General features: G+C 37.4%; 1 protein-coding gene and 1 non-coding gene across 4 annotated transcripts in view; both read right to left on the bottom strand.

Moving 5' to 3' along the window:
* ANKRD28 (ankyrin repeat domain 28) overlaps positions 1-26,195 on the bottom strand; it is a 175,560-nt gene that overhangs the window by 61,929 nt on the left and 87,436 nt on the right. For all 3 annotated transcript variants that reach the window (XM_068545877.1, XM_068545876.1, XM_068545879.1), the window contains exon 3: positions 9,588-9,666. In XM_068545877.1, coding sequence (XP_068401978.1) covers positions 9,588-9,666 — 79 coding nt within the window. The remainder of the gene's footprint in view (positions 1-9,587; positions 9,667-26,195) is intronic.
* On the bottom strand, positions 2,576-2,706 carry LOC137766866 (small nucleolar RNA SNORA18). Its single transcript, XR_011074399.1, has one exon. It is a non-coding gene; the product is annotated as a small nucleolar RNA SNORA18 (small nucleolar RNA).

Genomic DNA, 26,195 nt, shown 5'->3' with positions numbered 1-26,195 from the left:
GCTGTGGTAAATGATCTCTACGATCCATTTCCAGTGATAATATTCTACCCTATTTTGAAATACTCAGAATAAATTATTTCATGCTTATTAAATACCTTGCCTTACTTTAACATTAAATAAATAAGATAATATCTTTATAATCAATACCAGGGATCTTCAAATTACAGCCCACAGATTGCCAGCCACCTATTTTATAAATAAAGTTTTACTGCAACATAGCTACACCTATTCCCTTACATGTTAAATAAGTAGCTTTCACATTACAGGAGTAGAGATGAGTAGTTGCCAGTGTGTCTGTATGACCCTTCACATAAAAAGTCTATCAGCCTCTGATCTAGGCGAAGTACCTGAGAGTTGATGCTATTAAAATTATTTCTATTTTCCTATGTGTTTGTAATAATTATAGTCCCACTAATAATTTTCTAAAACTTCTGTTTGCAGAGCATAGGTTTTTTTTCTCTGCTCCTAAGCCACAGAGGAGATAGTCCCTATACAGTGAGCTGGGTCAGGAGCCAAGTACTTTTAGCACTCTTCCCAAACGGGAAATAATGCTTTCCTTTGGCTGTCTACCAAAAGCAGTGGCAAAAGCTTCAGATTCCGTTTTCAGGTTGGGAGAAGAATGAGCAAAAAGCAAGTACATTTCCACTTTTCCACCTGTGATGCTAGACCACCCCCCCTACCACCAAGCTAGTGCACTGTATCATTTAAGAGGGTGTTATGGATATATAGATATTGTGGGTTGAACTGTGTCCCCACCACCAAATTCATATGCTGAAGTCCTAACCCCAGCACCTCAGGGTCTTCATAGAGGTAATTAAGTTAAAATGAGGTTTTTTTGTTTTTTTTAGCATGGGCCCTAATGCAATATGACTGGATCCTTATAAGCAGAAGAAATTTGGACATAGACATGTACTGATGGAAGACACAAGAAGAAGGCGGTCATCCACAAGCCAAGGAGAAAGTCCTAGAACAGAGCCTTCTCTCACAGCTTTCAGAAGAAACTGACTCTGCCAACACCTTGATCTTGTACTTCCAGCTTCCAGAACTGTGAGAAAATAAATTTTGTTGTTTAAGCCACTCATCTTGTAGTAATTTGTGATGGCAGCCCTAGTAAACTAATACACCAACACTGCAGTCTTTCAAAGGTCACACACTTTAGGTCTAATTCTTAATACCAGAAACACAGTACACATATTTCCTTATTAAGAACTTTATTTTCTAAAAAAGGCCAATTAAATGATTGACTAATGCCTTATTCAACACATTATTTAACCACCTAACACATGCTAGAAACAGCCTGAGGTAAACCTAGGTTTGAAAAATATAAGCATTACATGAATGGCTCCCATAAAAATATCTATATTTAGGCAGCCAGTAAATTTAGTCCTTAAAACAGAAGTTCTTCAACAAAAGTTATTTCCTATACAAATTTTACTAAATGCTAAGTAGATGGGGGTGGGTAGAGTGTAGAGGGGAGCACAGTTCAGACTGTAGCAGAGTTAAGAGTCAGATAGCCTGAACTCCACAGTCAGATAGCCTGGGTCTGAAATGTGCTGGCTCTAGCTTTTATTAGCAGTATAACTTTCAGCCAGTTACCACATCTCTAAATGCTTTCGTTTCCTTTATCTATAATAATACCTTCAGAGTTAAGAGGATAAAATGAGGTCATAAATGAAAAAGCTAAATTTAACACAGTACTTGAGATATATAGTAAGCACTCACTGCTTCCTATTACTTTGCTCCATTCAATAATAATTGTAAGAGTAATTCTACTAGACTCTAGTGTTACTATATAGATTCTATGGAAGGATTCACTTGTTTGATTACATATAACATGTCAAAAGTTATACCCCTCATCCATGAATCTTAAAAATGCATCATGGACATCAAGTGAAGCTTCTTCAGGAAGGCTACCAATTCGACTAAAAGAGCGTGTTTGTGTGCATGTCCTTTTGCCTCCTTCTCTCCACTGTTTGTGTCCTAGAATCCCTATCTAACACCCTTTTAGATGATCTAGAGGTCATCCACAGGAGAATCTCCCTTTATAACACAGAAGAACAAGGTAAGGCTGTACTACAGGAGAGACCAAGGAAGAATCTTCATTATTTTTTTTTAAGGGTTTTTTTTTTTAATTACGTGTAACACAAAGTTATTTAAGTCAATAAATTTTTAAGGAATTTCACATGTTCTGATTCTTTCCACTGCCAATCACCTTAGTTCCTCCAAACTCATAATCTTCAAGATAAAACAGCCCTTTCAAAAAGAAGTTATCATGTGAGTCAGCCCACAATTCTTTTAGTTAGGCTTCTTTGATCTCCAATGAAATATGGACACACTTCAAAACTCCCCACCTGTAATCTTTGGGATCCAATTTCCTCAAGCGATTTACTTTAGGACCATGTTTACGGTCAGGAGATGGATCTGCCTGGTTCTGAATTTGACACCCTCTAAAAATGTATTAGGTTCAAATTATACTCACTCCTAAGCTATCACACCCCAGAACAGTACAGATCATTGGGATATGCCAATACCTAAGATAAAGAGTTTGTCAGGTTTTTCATAGTTTACTTGGCAGCTCTGTCTTGTAGTTCTTTCCCACAGATCTAACAGGTAGTTCTATGAGTAAAGGAAACCACACAGTTAATCTATGAGGCGTTTCCAACGATGTAGGTTTACAGAAAAAGCCCCATCGGGATAGACCTCAACAGTCTTCATTATTTTTGACAGAGCTGCTGGAGATGGAGGGTAAGAGCCAATCACCATCGATCACAACCTAAGAACCTGTGATCCAAGGAGCTGCCAGGTCACCCCAACTATCTGTAGTACATCAAGAATAAAGGAAGCTATGCTACTAGGACTGAAAGAAAACACATTTGGTTTGAGAGCTATGTGAAGAAACAAACGTTAAGTGATGCTAACTTTTTGCCCCTCCCTACTCCAAATAGATGTTCTGGATAAAGCATATTCCTCAATGATATATAATAGCAGTCCAGTGGTTAGGACTCCACGCTTTCACTGCTAACAGCCCGAGTTCAATCCCTGGTAGGGGAACTGAGATCCCACAAGCTGCATGGTGTGGCCAAAAAAAAAAAAAAAAAAAACTTAAAGGATTCAGCACAGGACTAGAGCAAAAATATACAAAAGCAGAGTAAACTGAGCAAAATACAGTTAATAGGTAAATATATTTGAAAGAAATTATCCCAGGAAAGGAGAGGAAGAATTTGTGAACTACTCTTTATACACAACTTCAGAGAAATTAACTTCTGAACAGAGACCTCAAAGAAAAGCTCCAAGAAAGAGGTAAGACAATGCAAAGAGATGAGAGCTGGCAGATCAGGAAAGAGAAAAGGAAAATAAAGCAATCAAAGATAAAAGCCTAGAAACAACAAAAAGCAGAGTAGACATGTCTTTCAACACAGTCGAGAATCTGAAGCCACAGCCAGAGTGAATCTTTAAAAACCTAGGTCAGCCTCTGTCCCTCCACCCAAAACTCCCCATTGGTTTTCCACGTCACTTTAAGGGCCAAAGCAAGTCTTTACCTGGAACACCCCCAACCTCTGCTTTACCTCCTACTGCTTTTTTCACTTGCCTCCAAACATGCTACACCTCGAGGTGTTTGTTCTTGCTAATCTCTTAATTTCCACTAAACATCTGCACCGTATGCTTCCTTATTTGCTTATCTCCTCGAATGTCACTGAATCCTTTCCTGATAACCCAACACAAAATAGCAACTGATCCCCACCCAACATACCATTCCTTTAATTTTTCCATAGCAATTATCAACACATGACAAACTATATATTAACTTGCTACTATCTCCCCCATTAAAACATAAACTCCATAAAGGCTGGGACTTCATTTATTTTATTCACTGCTCTACCACAGCACCTAGAATGGTACCTGCTATGCAGCCAGGCTCATTAAGTATTTGTTGAATGAATGAAGGATAGGTAAAAGGAAATAACTTAAAACTAAATGTAAAGACAAAATTACAATCAGAAAAAAGCTGATAAAGACAGATGAAGGATATCCATTTTAGTAGCAAAACACACTGCAGAAAAATTTACTGATAGAAAAACACAGGGAAATAAAACATGCAAAGATGCAATGAAAGATATAAATGAAATAAAAATCCGAATTTCAAAACTAAAAGTGTACATTCACATAATGCCCTGGCAAAAAAGAATCAACAGATTTAGCCTAGGAAAGTTAGCATGAATTTCAGGGATAAAGAATTGAATCCTACAGGCATCCAGGCAGAAGAGAATGGACTATGGTGGTGGAAAGTGTAATGGGGGGATGGAATGTAAGCAGAGAGGAGCTCAATTCAAGACTTTCACTCAACGCTAGAAGACAGTGGAGTAACATCTACAATGTTGAAAGGAAAAAGCATAAATTGAGAATTTTATAACTAGCTAATCTACCCTTCAGCTAAATAAAAAAAGGAAACGGTCCAAAATAAATAAGATACCATGCAATACAATATCCATGAGCTCTTGCAGAAAATATAAAAACAAAAACTACTTGATGATGATGTCTATTCAACCAAGAGACATCAAAATTTAAAAACCTGGGAATAGAGAAGCTATGAATAAGGACAGAGTGTGTGTGTGATAAAACAGTGGGAATTATGATTACAAAATAAACTGTAACGTTGTAATTCTTGACAATGGAAACACAAGAGTGAAACAAATTACAGAACGTTACTTCCTAATTTCTCATCATAGTAAATCAGAAAACAACCAAAACCTGAAACATAAACATCCATGAACATCAAAGTACACGGACGGCTCTAAGGAACGATCAACTTCCTTATATTCTTCACTTTTCATTTTAGAGAAATATTTTAGGAACTATTTGTTCCTTGCCATGGATACCAAAGTGGTTTTTATAATATGAAATTACAGTAATTTACTTTATTGTGTGTTCCTATTGGAGCATACCATGACTTTTGTATAATGCAAGAGCTAAATGGAGATTATTATTTCACATTGCTTAATTTTCTTAAGATTACACTAAAGTTAACCTAATTACTATTGTAACATGTCATTGGTAACTAACATGAAGGGTAAGAACAGTCTACCCTAAACTTTTCAGTAACAATTTTCATTACTAATTGCAAACAAATTAGCCCAATTTTGTTGTCTACTTTCCCCTTCATGTATTTATTTCTCTTCTTTAGGGAATTATCAGGTTAAACACCTAGTTTCAATTCTAATTTATAACTTATTAAAAATCCATTCAATACAATTATAAGGCTATTTTGAAATCGGGGTATGTAAATTAGTGTATAACTTGGGCCTCAACAACCATGGCATTCAAATCAAATTTAAGCAGAACCTGTGAAGCACCACCACAGAACCTCAAGAGTGTACATATACTGTCTGAAGACCACTCTTCTGGGTGATAATTATTTTTCCCCCAGTTTTATTATATAATTGACATATAACATTATATTAGTTTAAGATGTAGAACAAAATGATCTGACATATAATATAGAAATGATTACTACAATAAGTTAACATCCATCACCTCCCATAGTTAAAATTTTTTTCTTGTGATGAGAACTTTTAAGCTTGCATCCCCAGAACTATCTTATAACTAGAAGTTTGTACCATTTGACCACCTTTACTCATTTCCTCCACCCCCCACTTGTCTACCTCTGGCAACAACCAATCTATTCTCTGTTTCTATCAATTTGGTTTTTGTAGATTCCACATTTAAGTGAAATCATGAATTATTTGTCCTTCTCTGACTTATTTCATTTAGCATAATGCCCTAAAGGTCCATCCATATTGCTGCAAATGGCAGGATTTGCTTCTTTTTTTACAGCCAAATAATATTTCAATGTATGCATTTACCACATCACCTTTATTCATCCATTGACAGACATTTAGGTTGTTTCCATGTCTTGGCTATTGTGAATAATGTTGCGATGAACATGCCTGTATCTCTTTGAGATGGTAATTTTGTTTCCTTTGGATATACACACAGAAGTGGGTTTGCTGGATCATATTGCAGTTCTATTTTTAATTTTTTGAGGAACCTCTGTACTGTTTTCCACGGTGGCTATACCAATTTATATTCCCACCAACAGGGGTTTTCCTTTTCTCCACATCCCTGCTAATACTTGTTAATGCTTGTTTTTTTTTTTAATGATAGCCATTCTAACAAGTATGAGGTGGTATCTCATTGTGGTTTTGCTTTGCACTTCCCTGATGATTAGTGATGTTGAGCACTTTTTCATGTACCTTTGGCCATATCTCTGTCTTCTTTGGAAAAATGTGTATTCAGTCCCTCTGGCTGACTTTTAACCAGATTGGTTTGTCTGTTTTTTGCTACTGAGTTGTATGAGTTCTTTATATATTTTGGATATCGATCCCTTATTAGATATATAATTTGCACATTACTTTCTCCTATTCTGTAGGTTGCCTTTTCATTTTGTTGGTTTCCTTTGCTATGCAGAAAGAAGCTTTGTAGTTTGATGTAGTCCCACTTGTTATATCTGATTTTGTTTCCTTTGTTTTTAGTGTCAAATCTAAAATATCATCACCAAGACTGATTCCAAGCTTACCCTGTATGTTTTCTTCTATGAGTTTTATGATTTGGGGTCTTATGTTCAAGTCTTTAACCCATTTTGAGTTGATTTTTGTGTATGGTGTAAGATAGTTGCCCAGTTTTCCCACCACCATTTATTGAAGAGATGGTCCTTTCCCCATTGTCTATTCTTAGCTCCTTTGCCTTAATCGATCACAATATGCACAAGTTTATTTTGGGGCTCTCTTTTGTTCCACTGATCTCTGTGTCTGTTTTTATGCCAATACTATATACTGTTTTGATTATTACAGCTCTGTAATATAGTTTAAAAATCAGGAAGCTCCAGTTTTATTGTTCTTTCTCAAGACTGCTTTGGCTACTTGGGTCTTTGTGGTTCCATATATATTTTAGGATTGTTATATTCTATGTCTGTGAAAAATGCCACTGGAATTTTGATGGGGATTGCACTGAACCTGTAGATTGCTTTGGGTAGTATGGACATTTTAACAATATTAATTCTTCCAATCCACGAGCACGGAATATCTTTCCATTCCTTTGTGCCTTCCTCAATTTCTTTCATCAATGTCTTATAGGTTTTCAGTGTACAGCTCTTTCACTTCCTTGGTTAAATTTATTCCTAGGTATTTTACTCTTTTGATGCAATCATAAATGGAACTATTTTATTAATTTCTCTTTCTGATAGTTATTAGTATATACAAGCACACAGATTTTTGTATATTGATTTTAGATCCTGCAACTTCACTAAATTTGTTTATTATTTCTAATAGTTTTTTGAGGGAGTCTTTATAGTTTTCTATATGTAATATGTCACCTGCAAAAAGAGACAGTTTACTTCTTCCTTTCCAATTTGAACACTTTTAATTTCTTTTTCTTGCCTAACTGCTACGGCTAGGACTTCTAGGACTCTGTTGAAAAAGTGATGAGACTGGGTATTCTCACCATGCCCCTGATTTTAGAGGAAAAGGTTTCAGCTTTTCAGCTTTAAGTATGTTCGCTGTGGGCTTGCCATGTATGGACTTTATTATGTTGAGGTATAGTCCCTCTATACTTACTCTGTTGAGAGTTTTTACCACGAGTAGGTGTTGAATTTTGTCAAATGCTCTTTCTGCATCTATTGAGATGATCATATGATTTTTAGCCTCATTTTGTTAAGGTGTGTATCACATTGATTGATTTGTGGAAGCTGAACCATCCTTGCATCCCTGTAATAAATTCCACTTGATCATGGTGTATGATCCTTTTAATGTATTGTTGAATTTGGTTTACTAATATTTTATTAAAGATTTTTGCATCTATGTTCATCTGGGAAATTGGGGTGTAACTTCCTTTTTTTGTAGTGTCTTTTTCTGATTTTGGTATCAGGGTAATGCTGACCTCAAATGAGGTTGGAAGCATTCCTTCCTCTTCAAATTTTGGAACAGTCTGAGAAAGATAGGTATTAACTCTTCTTTAAATGTTTGGTAGAATTCACCTGTGAGGCCATCTGGTCCTGGACATATTATTAAAGCAGAATATGCCTCAATTAAGAGGAAGCATTATTTTCCTCTTGAACCTCCTCAGTTCTTACCTCTAGTAAATTTCAGCTGAAAACTAGTGAGCTAGCATCCACAGAGGAACAGACATCTTCAAGGAAGTACGTCAGTGATATAAAGTTATTCATAAAGAAACTAATATAAGAATATTAGCTTGGTCCATAAGTGACTGTAATTCTATAAGATCATGCAATTTGTTATAAAAACCACATTTAAAAAACTTTATTAATTTATAATGGCAAAATTCTATTCAGGCTACTATCTAAGAGGATTTTCACTCAAAATTTCTCTCAGTGCTCCTTCTCCCAAATATCAAAGGAATGATACTATCTCTCCAATTGCATTATGCATATATCTGTGCAATCTGGCAACACAAGCACAATTCAAACATAGGCATCCTTTTTCAATAAATATCACTTACGATAATCTGGATACAACAAAAATATTTCTAAGCTCTCTTTGATTGCCTGTTTTAGGACTGCAAGAAGTCTGACCACCATAGGTGCTATTCTATAGGACACAGTTTTACCATTACTTCATATCGTAAGGTCTTGAACAGGTTAGAAGAAATTTAAAAATAAAGTACAATTTCCTAAAATATATTTTACAGGCCCTCAAAAAGAATTAGACACAAGCTATTTAAAGACATAAATCTTGCTGGTATCATTTTCAAAATATATCTACAATCACATCTTTTCTAATCCCCTCCAATGCTGTACTAGCTCCAAGCTACTATCACCTCCTCGTTGGAGAACTATTATCATCTCCCAGCAACTCTGTGGTCAATGAGGCCTTATATGACTACTCCATATAACACCCAACTTATATAATGCTCATCCCACTCCATTACAGCTGTCCCTCAGCATTTGCAGGGGATTGGTTCCAGGACCCACTGTGGACATCAAAATCTACAGATGCTCAAAGCTCTTATGTAAAATGGCATAGTATTTGCATATAACCTATGCATATTCTTCTGTATACTTTAAATTATCTCTAGATTACTTATAATACCTAATACAATGTAAATGCTATATAAATAGCTGTAAATACAATGTAATGCTATGTAAATAGTTGCCAGTGCATGGTAAATTCAAATTCTGCCTTCTGGACCATTCTGGAATTTTTTCCAAATATTTTTGATCTGTGGCTGTTTGAATCCATGGATTCAAAACCCATGAAAACAGAGGGCTGACTGTATTCTGATCTACTTTTTCATTTTTCCATAGCACTTATCTCCTTCTAACATACTGTAAAATTTACTTGTATTTGTAGCCTGTTTTTCTTTAGAGTATATGCTCCACAAGGCAGTGACTTGTTTTCCAATGTACTCTAAGCACCAAAACAGTACCTGGGACATGATACGAGATCATTACTTCTAGAATGAACAAATAAGTTTCAGGTTGTTTAACAAATATGAAGAAATAGTCAATGAGGTTTAATAAATATTAAATATGACCAAAATGTGCATGATGTGCTCTTACACAGAGCTTACCATACCAGATAAAATAAGCAATTCAATGATTTCTGCATCTCCAAGATAGGCAGCAGCATGCAGTGGAGTTCTCTTTTCATTGTCCTGTGATAAGAAGGAAAGATGGAACATAAATTTTAATATAAAGTTAATTTTAATATACTTTAAATGAAGAAAAGCCATTATTAACTACAGCTCACTACTTCCACAACTCTAGTGTAGTCTGCAAGTCCCATTATCTCTAGAGTATTCCTTTGCAAGGAGAAGAAAAGCCTAAAAAATATATTTTGGCCTTAAAAGAATGGTATAAAATGCAGCAAAGAATAAAAGAAAAATCTAAGATGACAAAGAAATAACTTAAGACTTTCTTTGAATAAAGATGCCTATGCTGCTTGTATACACAAGAAAATTTCCTTTACTTCATACTACTCTCCCACCCCCCCCCAATATATTTCCACAATTTTACATAGTTTAGAATTGTTGATCTAACTAAGTAAAACAAACCCTAACAAACAAAAAAGTTTGCTTATCAAAATGTTTCCACAGGACTATAGTGGCAAAAATAGAAAATATCTCTGGGGATCTGAAATGACCCCTTAAAATAATCCTAAGCTTTTTCTTAAAGTTCCTGCCAATTTCATTTTTAGCTCTAAAATATATTCCTATCCTATGCATAGTCTTCTAAATCTTCCTCCAGGAGGAGAAGCTACATCTAAGTGCATGGCTGTGTGTACCTCCCCCCTCAAACAACAATGTCCTCCAGTTTGAGAAGCAAGATCTTAGAGTAATGTCACATTCAGGGATTCAATTCACATTACACTTCATCTAAAGTTACAACGGAGTGTTGCTGACTTGGCTGTATCTGAGAAAGCTATTCATTTAGAAATATTTAGTTTGAAATTTACATCCAATTTTTTAGATACTGGCTTTTGAGCCAGATTATTAGTTGTTTTCCATTATCCGTTTCCCCTTTGTCCATAGGAATAAAGTTTTACCTGGTTATTTACCCACCAGCAAGAGAACAGACTCCTAGCATGCCTTGAAGTTTTGTTACTTAGTGTGGACCAACGGTACGTGAGTGGAAGTAAAGGCACAACTTTCAGGTCATCTTCAACCTAAAAGACACCAATCCAGAGCTAGACTAAAACTTTCCCACTTCCCTCAGGCTAGAAGGCACATGTGCAACTGTACCGGCTTTGACCATGCAGAGGCAGGCCAATATCCTACAAGTCTGTTAAGCAAAACATACTGAATCATCTTGTAGAGCACACAGTTGCCCCACCAACACAGAGCTGGACCACTAACTTCTAGACTATCAAGAGAAATAAAATTCTTATTTAAATAGGTATTGTATTTTGGGGTCTCTTGTATTAAGATAACATTATAACTTTCAAGATTTAAAAAAATGAAAAATTTCACATCATAATAATTTTCCAGTTTGGCAACCAAAACCCCAATTATGCTACGAAAAGATAGTTAGGCCAATGAGAATAAATTAGGAAAAAAACTGCTAGTCAAAAGAGGGGTTAAGGGCTTCCCTTGTGGCGCAGTGGTTGAGAATCTGCCTGCCAATGCAGGGGACACGGGTTCGAGCCCTGGTCTGGGAAGATCCCACATGCCGCGGAGCAAATGGGCCCGTGAGCCACAATTACTGAGCCTGCACGTCTGGAGCCTGTGCTCCGCAACAAGAGGGGCCACGATAGTGAGAGGCCCACGCACCGCGATGAAGAGTGGCCCCTGCTTGCCACAACTAGAGAAAGCCCTCGCACAGAAACGAAGACCCAACACAGCCATAAATAAATAAATAAATAAATAAATAAATAAATAAATAAATAAATAAAAGAGGGGTTAAAAATATTCACAGACAATTCTAAAAAGGTTTAGCTGTAGTATATAAAGGAATTAGAAAGATGTGTGTAACACAATTATAACTGGCTCTACATACGTTTCTTCATATAATTTTAATATATTTGTGATAGTGGTTTTGTTCTTAAAATAGTTGGTATAGTGGTTATTAATGTTTTTAATAAGCTAAGAGTTCCTGTCTCTCTAACCCCAATTAATTTCCACAAGACCACGTTTTTTATTCCAATACATACCACATCAAACAAACGGTTTGCATAGAAATTACTGAACAAACTGTCATTGAAACAGCTAACACAGAACCACTAAAATATCAGGCTTTATTCAAAGCTGAGTCCTAACTTAGTCAATTTAATAAAAAGATCCTTGGCTTAAGGCTTTTCAGTGTTAATCACTAACACATCAAACTTCCCTAGTGTTTAAATACGAACAGACCCACTCAAATTGAGGAACACATCTAGTCCACAGTATAAACCACATACACAGCACACACAGAAAGTGAGTCATTTATGTGTGAGAGATGTCTGGAATTCTATGACTCAATGCCTTAAATCCTATTTATGTATTATTTTATGACTCATGAACTTTCTTTTTTCTTTAATTTGATTTGGAGAGAGGAAAAACTAAGGAATAAATTGGTTAATTTTAAAAGAAAAAATTTTACCTATCATATTTTACTTTACTACAATTAAATATTGAAAATCACGCAATAAAACATTTAAGATTCCCTTTAACAAAATTTATTAGAATGAAAAAATGACTATTCCCTTATACGCATTGAATTCCACTTAAAGGAATTTTCTTTTTTAAGATAAAGGTATTGCTATGTGTGTGCAAGCAAAACTTAGGTATATTTATTGGTCATATAGAGGAAGCAAAATGCCGAAAACAATTTCAATGTCCATCAATAAGGAAGTGGTTATTTAAAATTATGAAACACAAGCAGCTCTTAACCAACCTTCATTTAACTGAATCACATGATTAATCAATATTTTCTGTTTCCTGAGTAAAACTAATGGTGACTTTGGCACACCATGTGTTTTGACTAATAGACCACCACAACCAAGACCCTGCATGCTCGCTCCTACCACTGGGTATGTTTACCAAGGGTAAGACGTGTTTGTTACCACAACTGCTTGTGCCAACTGCACCTGCAATCATTTATGTAATTTTTAAAAATATTACTTAAACTGATGAAATAGGAATGAAAAAAGAAAATTGTTTCTATGATCACTAGGTTGACTACTATATAGAGACTCAATAAAGGCAAGCTACGAAAAAAAGTACTGTTGAATTGGGTGTGGCCAAGACAATTGAAACACTAAGGCAAACAGTTAAGACATTGAGAAGTTTTTGCCCTCAGTCTGATTCTTAAGTATCTAAATTCTCACATCACTTAAAGAAACCCAAAATGGGAATTACAGATAACGCACTGTGGGTATGGTCTATGCAAGGAAGGTAACATTGAACTGTCAGTGGACTCCAAAAAGCCTTGGCCCAGTATTTCTTTTAATGTCTGGAAAATACACATTGTTGCAGCAAAATGCTTAAAGATCATTTAAAATGCTTCCTTCTGTCAGACTTCGATCAGCTTATCACTACCAGTTATGAACATTTTTCAGATGAGAGGTCTTTGAGTTGCACATCCACATAGTGAAATACGACGTAAGGGCTCTGAATCCAATTCCAAAGTTGGGGGGGTGGGGCGGGTTTCCCCACACATCCAAGCAATGCTCCAACACCAGCTGGTCGTCCTACAACTCGACACAAATCTGACACCACCTACCAGGGGACAGCATCAGGTGCCACAAGTTAAGGGTTCAGTCCTACAAGACGGGGGCCCCACCCCACCTCAGAGGTAAACAGCAAGTCCAGGTTGTTACTGGTCCTCTGACTGACTGGCTACAAATCCAGGTTCCCCGGACCGCCTCCTTGGATTTGATTAATTTGCTAGAGTGGCTCACAGGACCCAGGAAAGCAGTTTACTCACTAGATTACCAGTTTATTACAGAGGATATTGGAAGATATGAATCAACAGTCAGATGAAGAGAAACACAGGGCGGGATCCCAAACAAAGGAGCTTCCATCCTCACAGAGTGTGGGACCTGACACGGTGGAACGTGTAAGCATTTCTGGGTCACCAACCCGGAAGCTCCCTGAACCCCCTCCTTTTGGGTTTTTATGAGGTCCCACTACACAGGTATGTTTGATCAAATCACTGACCTCTGGCAACTGAACTCAATCTCTAGCCCTTCTTCTCTCCGCAGAGATCAGGGGGTGGGACTAAAAGTTCTAACCCTCTAATCACGTGGTTGACTCCAAAGGCAAGGGCTCCCACCCTTAGGGGCTTTCCGAAAGTCATCTCATCACCATAAAAAAAGGCACCGTTGCTCTCCTCACAGGAAACGTCAAGGGTTTTTCTATGCCAGAAACAAAGACCAAACATATATATATATTTCCTATTATAAATCATAATAATGGGTGGGCCAAAAAGTGCCTTTTTTAAGTGGTTTTTTAAGTAAAAATAAAAGACACTTTTTCATTTTCACCAAGAACTTTATTGAACAATGATTCACCCTTCTCTTCAACTACCTTCTGCCATTTTTCAGGCAACTTTGTAATTCCATCTTCCCAAAACTTTTTATATTTTTGACCAAAGAACTGTTCCAGGTGCCTTTTACAGTCTTCCAGGGAATTGAAATTTTTTCCATTAAGAGAATTTGGTAAACACCGAAACAGATGGAAATCGGAAGGTGCAATGTCTGGTGAATACGGTGGATGAATCAGAACTTCCCAGCCAAGCTGTAACAGTTTTTGCCTGGTCATCAAAGAAACGTGCGGTCTTGCGGTATCCTGATGGAAGATTATGCGTTTTCTGTTGACTAATTCTGGATGCTTTTTGTCAAGTGCTGCTTTCAGCTGGTCTAATTGGGAGCAGTGCTTGTTGGAATTAATCGTTTGGTCTTCCGGAAGGAGCTCATGATAGAGGACTCCCTTCCAATCCCACCCTATACACATCACCTTCTTTGGAATGAAGAGCGGCCTTTGGTGTGGTTGGTGGTGGTTCATTTCACTTGCCCCACAATCTCTTCCGTTCCACATTGTTGTACGGTACCCGCTTTTCATCGCCCATCACAGTTTGTTTTAAAAATGGAATGCTTTCATTACGTTTCAGTAGAGAATCGCATACGGAAATAAGGTCAAGAAGGTTTTTTTCACCTAACTTAAGTGGAACCCAAGCATCAAAGCGATTCACACAACCAAGCTGGTGCAAATGATGATTTCAACGCTCGGGTTGGATATTCTGAGTATGTTGGCTATCTCCCATTATTGGTATAACGCTGACTGTTCTCAGTTAATGTCTCGATTTGATCGCTATCAGCGTCAACTGGTCTACCCGCCCGTGGAGCATCGTCCAGCGAGAAATCTCCAGCACGAAACTTTGCAAACCGCTTTTGACACGTTCGATCAGTCACAGCACCTTCTCCGTACACTGCACAAATCTCTTCATGCATTTCAGTTGCGGTTTTACATTTCTTGAAATAATAAAGTGTAATATGCTGAAAATGTTGCTTTCTTTCTTCCATCTTCAATATTAAAATGGCTACACAAAAATTCATCAATTTTGCTAAGCCTTTTTTTGAATGCACGCTGATATGACAGCTGTCACATACAATCTAACGAAACTGTTTTGAATGAAGTTAAAGGCAACTAAGTGCTACTAGAGCCATCTCACGGAAAAAACCAAACGAACCTTTTGGCCAACCCAATATCGCACTATGCTTTCAATTTAAAATAACAAGCAGACCCCCATGTTCCTTATCAATGGAACATCTCTAAAGCGCACTGTTAAATGAAAAACGCAGCCTCGAAACAGTTATATGCTAAAGGTTCTACACACTCCTAGGATTGAATATGCATAAAACATCTTCGGAAGGATACTCAAGGACATCTTGTATACTCAAGATACAGTGATTGCCTCTGGGTAAAGAACGCTGACACTAGAGTCTGAAGTGTGAGAGAGTTATTCTTCACCATTTGTGGCCTTTGGTACCGTATGGAGTTATTACCATGTACATGTTTCAAAAAGTAAAATAAAAAAATTAAAAATAACATTTCAATCAGCTGAAAAGCATTTCAGTAATTTCCCATACCAGGCATTTCACAAGTCCAGGTGCCCACTAAAAAAAGAAAATGTTTCTTAGATATTAAGTCGGTTTTTAAAGAAACCATGCCTCCATGTTGTATTCTAAAACAATCCCAACTAGAATTATGAAATACACACAACAGACTCAAACAAAAAATTTAACTCATTTGATCACACAGCTTTTGATTATATCCACTGAAATAAATATTTTTCTTACAGTTCTTATGTGGTGCTCTGAAAAGATATTTTGTGCATATGATTAGGACTACAAAAAATTACTCACCCTCCCCAAATAAAAGCAAACTCAAAAATAGCTTTAGTGCTTATAAGTGATTATCCTGAAAGATGGGAAAAGGACACATATTAAAGGAGACCAGTGATTGCTAACCACTTTGGGGTTGGGCCACAGGCTAATGGTAGACTGGTGCATTACACACAAGTGATTGGAACATGAGGGAGTTCGTTTGTGGTGATGCAATAGCTCTGCATCTTGAACATGTTGGCGGTTATACGAATCTACACATATGACAAAATGTCAAAGAATTACACACAAAGATGTTACCATCACTCCTCTCCTCCTCCCCCATATGAGTGCATGCAAAAACTGGTGAAACCCAAGAAAGGAATGTGGTCTAATTAGTTGTACTATGCCAGTATCAACTTCCTGTTTTTGATAATGCACTGTAAGATGTCATCATAGGAGGAATCTGGTTGATAGAAACACAAGACCCTCTCTGTATCATTTCTGTAATTCTGGAGTATCTATAATTTCTTCAAAATAAAGTTTTTAAAAAGTGTTCAGAAACATCCTGAATTATACTTTAGTTTTTAATGTTGTACTACGGCGAACTCCAGAAACAGTCAGCAAAACACAGGCAAGCAAGGTTAGGCAACCTAGGGAATGAGTCTGTGAGAAAGAAGGGAATCTATGGTATATCCCAAGCACAGCCCAGGAAAAGCGTTATTAGATCTAACAGGAAGTGCCTTACGTCAAACCTGGGAACTCAAACTGCACTTACACATTCTCAACATTTTCTGTGGAAGCTTTAACTTAAAGCAGATTTTAGGATCAGGTTGGAATAAGAGGAAGCCTATAAGGTAGGAAAACAGAGAAGTGAAAAGTTAGAAATGATAAACTGAAAGAGAGACAGAACATCTGTACAAGAAGAAATGCTTAGAGAGTCTAAGAATTCATCTATGTATATGGATTCAACTACAGCCTTCACAACAATGACTCAATTCCGCAATTCTGCCCTACTCCAGGTACTGAAGCATTCGTGTATATTAGCTGTAACCAGGAAGAACAGTAACACCAACATCACAGAGCTTGCTTTATGCTACGACTACTCCAAGCACTTCACCTCACAAGGTTAAGGAAGTGAATACATATAAGGAAATCAAGTCACAGAAAAGTTTAAGGAATTTACTCAAGATCATGTGGAATTGGCAGAATCAGGATGGAAGCACAGGCAGTTGAGCTCCAGGTGTGTGATGTTAACTTATTATACAGACTATTTACAAGGCTCCACTATCTATTTAACCGCTGTCTGCTTAAAACTAATCACTCTCCCTCAAAACATTCTGTGGCCTGACTTCACTTATTCTTATCAATTTCTTATCATAATTTTCTAAGTAGGTTTTTTTCTTTTCTCTATTTTTCCCATTTACTTTCCCATAATGGTCACTCTCTTTTCTGTCCCATCATTTTTACTTTTTCTTTTATTTCTACTGCTATCAGACTGAAACTTCCCTGTTGAGTATCTGGGTATCATCTTTCAATGCTCAGCTTCTGGTCCATAGAACTCAGCTGAACTTAGCTAGGATTTATCAGATCCACTCTTGTCTTGACCCCTTCATAAAGTAAGTTATGATGGCTGGTTGTCCTCAACACCCTGCACTCAGAGAAGCCCCACGGTGAACCTTGGCCTTGGGGATATAGTTCTGTAGGGTGCTGGTGGATGTCTGAGATGCTTCAAATAAGAGAACCCTAGCTTACTTTGGCATGGAAGTGACACTCTGTACACTTAACAGCTATCTGGAAAAATCCTTAGATTGTGCTTTTAGTTTTTATTTTTAAATTCACCACTGTTGGGACTTCCCTGGTGGTTCAGTGGCTAAGACTCTGAGCTCCCAATGCAGGGGGCCCGGGTTCGATCCCTGGTCAGGGAACTAGATCCCACGTGCCGCAACTAAAGATCCCCCACGCCACAACGAAGATCCTATGTGCTGCAACTAAGACCCGGTGCATCCAAATAAAAAAAAAAAAAAAATTCACTACTATCCTCCAAACTTATCCTCTCATCCTCAAATCACAGAGATCCAACTGGTTTATGTGCTAGCAGATCAAACCTGAAGGCAATTTCACATTCGTTAAATCAAAAGCTCAATCACTTTTAGTGGCTGACATCATCACCAATCAACTCCACTCTCCCTCGTTAACCTGATGTTCAAAAGTACTAACCTATAGCTGAAACCAGTTAATCTCTACTAATAGAATGAATAATAGCACATTTTCATCTTTCACCTTTCTTCCCTTTACCCAGAATGCCTTTCCCCTTCCCAAATCCCTTCTACTCTTCATGGTCCAGCTCAAATTTCATCTCCGTCACAAAGTCTTCGGGAGCATGTCAGTACACTGGGGTCTCTCTATCCTGTGCTTCTATTACAACATTATCATTTGTACCATACAGGTGGCATTCTTGTTATTGCTCAACTTTGGGCTTATGCCATGGTTTCATAATTAGGTAATAAGTATCTGGAGGAAGCAAAGTGTCAATTTTATACCCACATAGCACCTGGCTTAAAGTTACATACCACACAGGCACTACAGAGGTTTAAACAAATTTAAATGTTAATGAAGAAAACCCTCCATGAATCAATAATATTCTAATGTACTGTATAGCTTGTAGAAGACTCCTATATTGATTTTGGGGTCCAAGAACACAGTACATTCTAGAATAGCCTCTGACAGACAACTACCCAAATCTCTGGGTACAGACAACTATACATAAATGAATTAAAAACCAGTTGTAAAATGTTTGCTATGATTCTTTCCCAAGGAATACTTTGCGAACCTCTGTGGAACCTTAAAGTTCCAGATTATAACATGAAAAATCATCTGCACTTAGCAGAGGAATGTAACTTTAAGTAAAAAGTATTTCGGGGACTTCCCTGGTGGTCCAGTGGTAAAGAATCCACCTTCCAATGCAGGGGACGCGGGTTCAATCCCTGGCTGGGGAACTAAGATCCCACATGCCACGGGGCAACTAAAGCCCACGCTCCACAACTACTGAGCTTGTGTGCCTCAACCAGAGAGCCGGCGTGCCACAAACTACAGAGCCCATGCACCACAACTACACAAGGGAAAACCCACATGCCACAACTAGAGAGAAGCCTGTGCCACAACAAAGAGTCTGTGCCCAGTGAAGGATCCCGCATGCCGCAACTAGGACCCCACACAGCCAAAAATAAAATAAATAAAATAATAAATAAATAAAAAATTTTAAAGTATTTTGACTAGTAAACAGTCTCTTTCTCTCACTGTCCTTAAGAGTTACTACTTATTGAACACATACCTTAGATGGCATTACTGGGTGCAAGCAAAAGAAATCTAAATTGAACCAATTTAGGTAAAATGGACTTATCAGAAGGACACCAGAATACCTCATGGAATTGAGCACCAACAACTACAACTTAGGTCAGGAAGGCACGTGGCAAGGCCACAAGAGCACGTGAAACATTCAGGACTCTGTCTACTTCTCAGTTTCTTCAGCATCAGCTGCTTTTCTTTGCCTTTGCCAGCAACACTTTTCCTCACACTAGGAAACAAAGCATTAGAGATCCCGGGATTTACTTTTAAAACTTCAGCAGACCAAAGAGAAGTCTTTTAATTCTAAACCTCAGAACAGTATTCTGATCGACTCAACTTTGCTTAGTTGCTCACCTGTGTACAAATCAAGTGAGAACAGCTGAAGAAGTCAGGTTTTATCAACACAGCAGTTCCTACAGTAACCATGTGGAATGAGGAGTCTCTCAGAAAAGGAGTGCAACACACAGATCTTTATTTTGCGGTAGGCACTGCATAAAGCACTTGACACATCTGTTTTACTTTGCAAAATTACTGTACGGTTGAGCATGCATTATTCTTAATAGATGAGGAAATTGCTTTCAAACTCAGGTTCTTCACCAAAACGCTATACTGACAACTGACCAATTAAAAGTATTTATCAAAGCTTGGCCAGTTGTGGCTTCTCCTGGGAATCTTGAAAAAAAGCAAAACTGCAGCAAGTACACTGCTTAGCTATTTGGGCTAGAGGCTGAGCTTCCCCACACTTAAGGATACTCAAATCTAGCTTATTCCTTCCACGCACAGAACAGAACTATCATTAGCCTATAAACGATGCCCCTCTATATTCCCTTTCTGTATTCACACAGGAAGCAAAAGGAATGGCTGAGGAATAATTGGGTAATAAGCATGCTCTCTCTCCTTCCACTGCTTTAGAAAAGCTGCACTAGCCAGAGATCCAGGATTGTATATACAGTTGAGCCTTGAACAACATGGGTTTGAACTGCGTGGGTCCATGTATATGCCGATTTTTTTCAATAAATATATTGGGAAAATTTTTGGAAAACTGTGACAATTTGAAAAACTAGCAGATGAACCATGTAGTCTACATATACTGAAAAAACTAAGAAAAAGTTAGGTATGTCATGAATGCATAAAATATATGTACATACTAGTCTATCCTTACTCAGGCACATAAGGTGAGTGATATTTAATATAAATGACGTTAGTTTTTTACTGTTTTATAACTTTGCTTTCAAAGAATTAAATTACCATACAGTATCCCCTCCCTCTCCCCTCCCACCCCGCCTTGTAATTGGAGAAACTGCGTTATCAGCCTATCAACACAGGTAAATGGTTTTTATAATGATTCATTCATTAGTGTACAAGCTAAGCTACTGGGAAACAACTGATTACACCAGGCTACCATAAAGCAACCATATTGTTGCTGCTTCAGTATCAATGCATGAATCGTTATACCTGTAAATAAGTATGAATTTCTTTTTCATATTATCTTTTCTTTTTTGATGTCTAGTATTAGTAATACATATAACATCTAGTGTTTTGTATCATTATAAGACAATACTGATGTAGGTAGTAAGAGAGATGATTCATCTTATAAACAGATGATGTAAACTTACAATACTGATAAATACAGTAAAGTACTGTAAATGTATTTTCTCTTCCTATGATTTTCTTTTCTTTTTTTAAATAAATTTATTTATTTATTTATTTTTGGTTGTGTTGGGTCTTCGTTGCTGCGCACAGGCTTTCTCTAGTTGCAGTGAGCGGGGGCTACTCTTCGTTGCAGTGCACGGGCTTCTCATTGCACTGGCTTCTTTTGTTGCAGAGCACGGGCTCTAGGCCCGCGGACTTCAGTAGTTGTGGCACGCAGGATCAGTAGTTGTGGCTCGCGGGCTCTAGAACACAGGCTCAGTAGTTGTGGCACACCGGCTTAGTTGCTCTACAGCATGTGGGATCATCCTGGACCAGGGATCGAACCCATGGCCCCTGCACTGGCAGGCAGATTCTTAACCACTGTGCCACCAGGGAAGTCCCCCTATGATTTTCTTAATAACATCCCTTTTTTCTAGTTTACTATAATACAGTATATAATAAAAATAACATATATTATCTGTGTTAATCGACTGTTCTTATTATCAGTAAGGGTTCTGGTCAACAGCAGGCTATCACTATTAAGTTTTAGGTGAGTCAAAAATTATACATGGATTTTCAGCTGCATGGGTTGGGTGGGGTGTTGGTGCCCCTTATCCCCACATTGTTCAAGGGTGAACTGTACTTAAGTACCAGGGACAGTGCATAGGTATAAATGTCTACACTCTAAAAACTTCTAAAAACACTTAAGAAAATGTATACCCAGCAATTCACTAATTAGTATACAACAACAGTCAGCTATATTCAAAATAATATAATGACCTAATTGTGCTGGTTAAACTAAAAAGCCAAAACAAAAACATTTCATCTCAAATAATACACCTTACACATGGCAAGGGATGCTTTACAAATCCTAATCTTCAGTACAACAAATGCAATCCAAACTTTAAAAAGTTCAGAGCAATAAAATGAATGCTCAATAAATATTTGCTGGCTTGAATTTATCAAACTCATAGGCAAAACTTGTAAGACAGATAAAAATTAAAGAGTAGCACAAATCAAAACCTAAAGGAACTTGACATGTTTAGCTTTTGACAGTAACAATCACTCTGGACGACAGTAGACAAGAAGATTTTACATGACCTCTCAATCATCCTTGTAAAAGGACACAGTCATGAATATACTGTAGGGAAGTTGGGGAAGGGGGAAAGGAAGGTAGAGAAGAGGGAGAAATTTTATTCCCTTAGTTCAATATGATATTAATGAGACGTTAAAAGCAGCACCATCTTTTAGGACAAACAATGTTTACAGTTAGTTCTTTAACTGTATCCTATGTTATTTTTCAAGTACAGAAAAACACCAATTAAAAATGGCTTTAAAATAAAGAAGATCTACTCTCATAAAGGGTAGGGACAAAGCTGGTTGATCCAGCAGCTCAATGACATCATCCAGATGTCTCTCAGAAATGCTACCTTTCCACTGTGCCTCCAACTACAACTATATGTTATAGCCGGCGTAAAGGCTCATCTCAAGCTAGTTCACCCCAAACAACATCTGGCAACAGGAGAGAAGCCATCTTTTCCTGTGTATCTATTTTAATTAATTAGTTAATTAATGAAATTTTAAAAGAGCAGCTTTGGGTTCACAGCAAAACTGAGGGTATAGAGACTTCCCATATACCTTCTACCCCCACACATGCACAGCCCCCAGCATTACCAACACTCCCCAACAGAGTGATACATTTGCTACACTAATGAACCTACATCAACGCATCATAATCACTCAAAGTCCAGAACCTTAGGGTTCACTCTTGGTGTTGTAAATTCTATGGGTTTGGACAAATGTTTAATGACATAAATCCATCATTATGGTATCAGAGTATCTTCACTGCCGAAAAAATCCTATGTGCTCTGCCTATTCATTCCCACCCCCCACCAACCCCTATTTATTTATTTGCTTATTTATTTGCATATTCATTCATTCATGCGTTCATTTAGCTGCGGCATGTGGGATCTTAGTTCCCTGACCAGGGATCGAACCCTCGCCCCCTGCAGTGGAAGCGTGGAGTCTTAACCACTGGACCACCAGGGAAGTCCCAACCCCTCATATTTATACTGTCTCCAAAGTTTTAACTTTTCCAGAATGTCATATAGTTGGAATCACACAGTATGTAGCCTTTTCAGATTGGCTTCTTCCACTACGTAGTATGCATTTAAGGTTTCTCCATGTCTTTTTTTTTTTTTTTTTTTAGATCAGAATTTATTTATGTATTTATTCATTTGGCTGTGCCAGGTCTTAGTTGTGGCACGCAAGATCTTCACCGCACCATGCGGGATCTTTAGTTGCATCATGTAGAATCTTTAGTTGCGGCACGTGGGATCTTCTTTTTAGTTGCAGCGTACGGGATCTTTAGTTGCGGCACGCAGGATCTAGTTCTCTGACCAGGGATCGAACCCGGGCCCCCTGCACTGGGAGCACGGAGTCTTAACCACTGGACCACCAGGGAAGTCCCTCTCCATGTCTTTTCATGGCTTGATAGCTCATTTCTTTTTAGTGCTGTATAATATTCGATTATCTGGATGCACCACAGTTTATTTATCCATTCACCTACTGAAGGAGTTCTTGGTTGCTTCCAAGTTTTAGAACTTAGGAATGAGGCAGCGATAAACATCCACGTGCAGGTATTTGTGTGGACATAAGTTTTCAACTCATTTGGGTAAATATGATGACTGGATCATATGCTAAGAGCATGCTTAGTTTTTTATGAAACTGCCAAACTGTTTTCTGAAGTGGCTGTACCACGCTGCGTTCCAACCAACAATGAATAAGAGTTCCCACTGCTCCACATCCTCACCAGGAGGTTCTTTGGTCAATTCTTTTAGATTTTCTACCTAGATGATGACGACATCTTCCTTCTCAATCTGTATACCATTTATTTCCTTTCCCTGTATTTTTGCATTAGCTAGAACTTCCAGAATGATGCTGAGAAGCAGTTGTAAAAAAGAACACTCTTGTCTTATACCCAGTCTTAGTGGGAAAGCTTTGAGTTTCTCACCATTAAAATATAATGTTAGCTGTAGGTTTTTTGTAGATATTCTTTATCAAGTTGAGGTAGTTCCCCCTTTATTCCTAGTTTATGGAGAGAATTTATCATGAAGGGTGTTTGATTTTGCCAAATGCTTCTCCTGCATCTATTGATATGATCTTGTGGTTTCTTTTTTAGCTTGTTGATATGATAGATTACATGAACTGATTTTCAAAGGTTGAAGCAGCTTTGCATATCTGGCATAAATCCCAGCCGGCCATGGTGTATAGAATTCTTCTTACACATTGTTGGATTCGATATGCTAATACTTTGTTAGAAATATTTGCATCTATGTTCAAGAGAGATACTGGTCTGTAGTTTTCTTTTCTTGTAATGTCTTTGTCTGGTTTTCCTGTTAGGGTAATGCTGGCCTCAAAGAATGAGTTAGGAAGTATTCCCTCTGATTCTATCCTTTGAAACAGATTGTAGAGAATTGGTATAATTTCTTCCTTAAGTGTTTGGTAGAATTCACCAGTGAATCCATCTGGGCCTGGTGTTATTTCAGAAGGTTATTAATTATTGATTCAATTTCTTAACAGATATAGGCTTATTTGGATTGTCTATTTCTTTTGTGAGTCTTGGCCCAAAAACATTTTTTAAGGAACTGGTCTATTTCATGTAGGTTGTCAAATTTGTGGGCATAGAGTTATTCACACTATTCCTTTATTATACTTTTAATGTCTATAGGACCCATAGTGATACCCCCTCTTTCATTTCTCGTATTAGTAATTTATGCCTCCTCTCCTTTTTTCTTAGCTCGTAGAGGCTTATCAATTTTATCAATCTTCTCAAAGAACCAGCTTTTGGTTTCATTGAAAAGAAAATCAATAGGGAAAAATCAATTTAATTGATTTCTGCTCTGTTTCTTTTCCTCTGCTTATGTTGGATTTAACTTGCTCTTCTTTTTCTATATAGTTTCCTAAGGTGAAACTTAGATTATTAATCTTCTTTTCTAATATATACATTCAATGATATAAATTTCCAGCTAAAGCAATGCTTTCATTGTATCCTACAAATTTGATAAGTTGTGCTTTCATTTTCACTTAGTAAAAAATATTTTAAATGTCACTTGAGATTTCGTCTGTGGCCCATAATTATTTAGAAGTTCGTTGTTTTAATCTGCACGTACTTGGGGGTTTTCCAGTTAACTTTCTGTTATTGATTTCTAGTTTAATTCCATTTTGGTCTAAGAGCAGACATTGCATAATTTCTCTTCTTTTAAATTTGTTGAAGAAAGTGTGTTTTCTGACCCAGAATGTATTCTATCATGGTAAATATTTCATGTGAACTTGAGAAGAATGTATATTCTGGAGTTGTTGGATGAAGTAGTCTACAGATGTCAACTACATCCAGCTGTTTGATGGAGCTATTGATTATGTCCTTACGGATTTTTCACCTACTTGATCTGTCCATTTTTGATAGAGGAGTGTTGGAGTCTCCAACTATAACAGTGGTTTCATATATTTTCCCCTGCAGTTCTATCAGTTTTTCCTTCACATAGTTTGATACTCTGTTGTTAGGTATATACACGGATCATTATGTCTTCCTGAAGAACTGACCCTTCTATTATTATATAATGCCCTTGTTTACCCCTGATAACTTTCCTTGCTCTGAGGTATGCTCTGTCTGAAATTTACATCACTACTCCTGCTTCCTTCTTCTTTTTTAATTGAAGTATAGTTGATGTGCAATGTTGTGTTGATTTCCGCTGTACAGCAAAGTGATTCAGTTACTTACACAGAGACACACACACACACACATTCCTTTTTATTTCTTTTCCATTATGGTTTATCTCAGGATACTGAATATAGTTCCCTGTGCTAGAAAGTGGCACCTTGTTGTTTATCCATTCTATACATAATAGTTTGCATCTGTTAATCCCAAGCTCCCACTCCATCCTTCCTCCACTCTCCCTTCCCCCTTGGCAACCACAAGTCTGTTCTCCATGTCTGTGAGTCTGTTTCTGTTTCACAGATATGTTCTTTTATGTCACATTTTAGATTCCACATATAAGTGATACCATACAGTATTTGTCTCTTTCTCACTTACATCACTTAGTATGATAATCTCCAGTTCTAGCCATGTTGCTGCAAATGGCATTACTTCATTCTTTTTTATGGCCGAGTAACATTCCATTGTATATATGTACCACATCTTCTTTATCCATTCTTCTGTCAATGGACATTTAGGTTGTGTCTGTGTCTTGGCTACTGTGAATAGTGCTGCTATGAACATAGGGGTGCATGTATCTTTTTTAATTATAGTTTTGTCTGGATATATGCCCAGGAGTGGGATTGCTGGATCATATGGTAATTCTAATTTTAGTTTTTTGAGGAACCTCCATACTGTTTTCCATAGTG

Source organism: Eschrichtius robustus, chromosome 6 (genome assembly GCF_028021215.1).
Source record: "Eschrichtius robustus isolate mEscRob2 chromosome 6, mEscRob2.pri, whole genome shotgun sequence".
In the NCBI taxonomy this organism is placed as follows: domain Eukaryota; kingdom Metazoa; phylum Chordata; class Mammalia; order Artiodactyla; family Eschrichtiidae; genus Eschrichtius; species Eschrichtius robustus.
The sequence above is the reverse complement of the archived record's forward strand: the minus strand, read 5'-3'. Positions and strand labels throughout refer to the sequence as shown.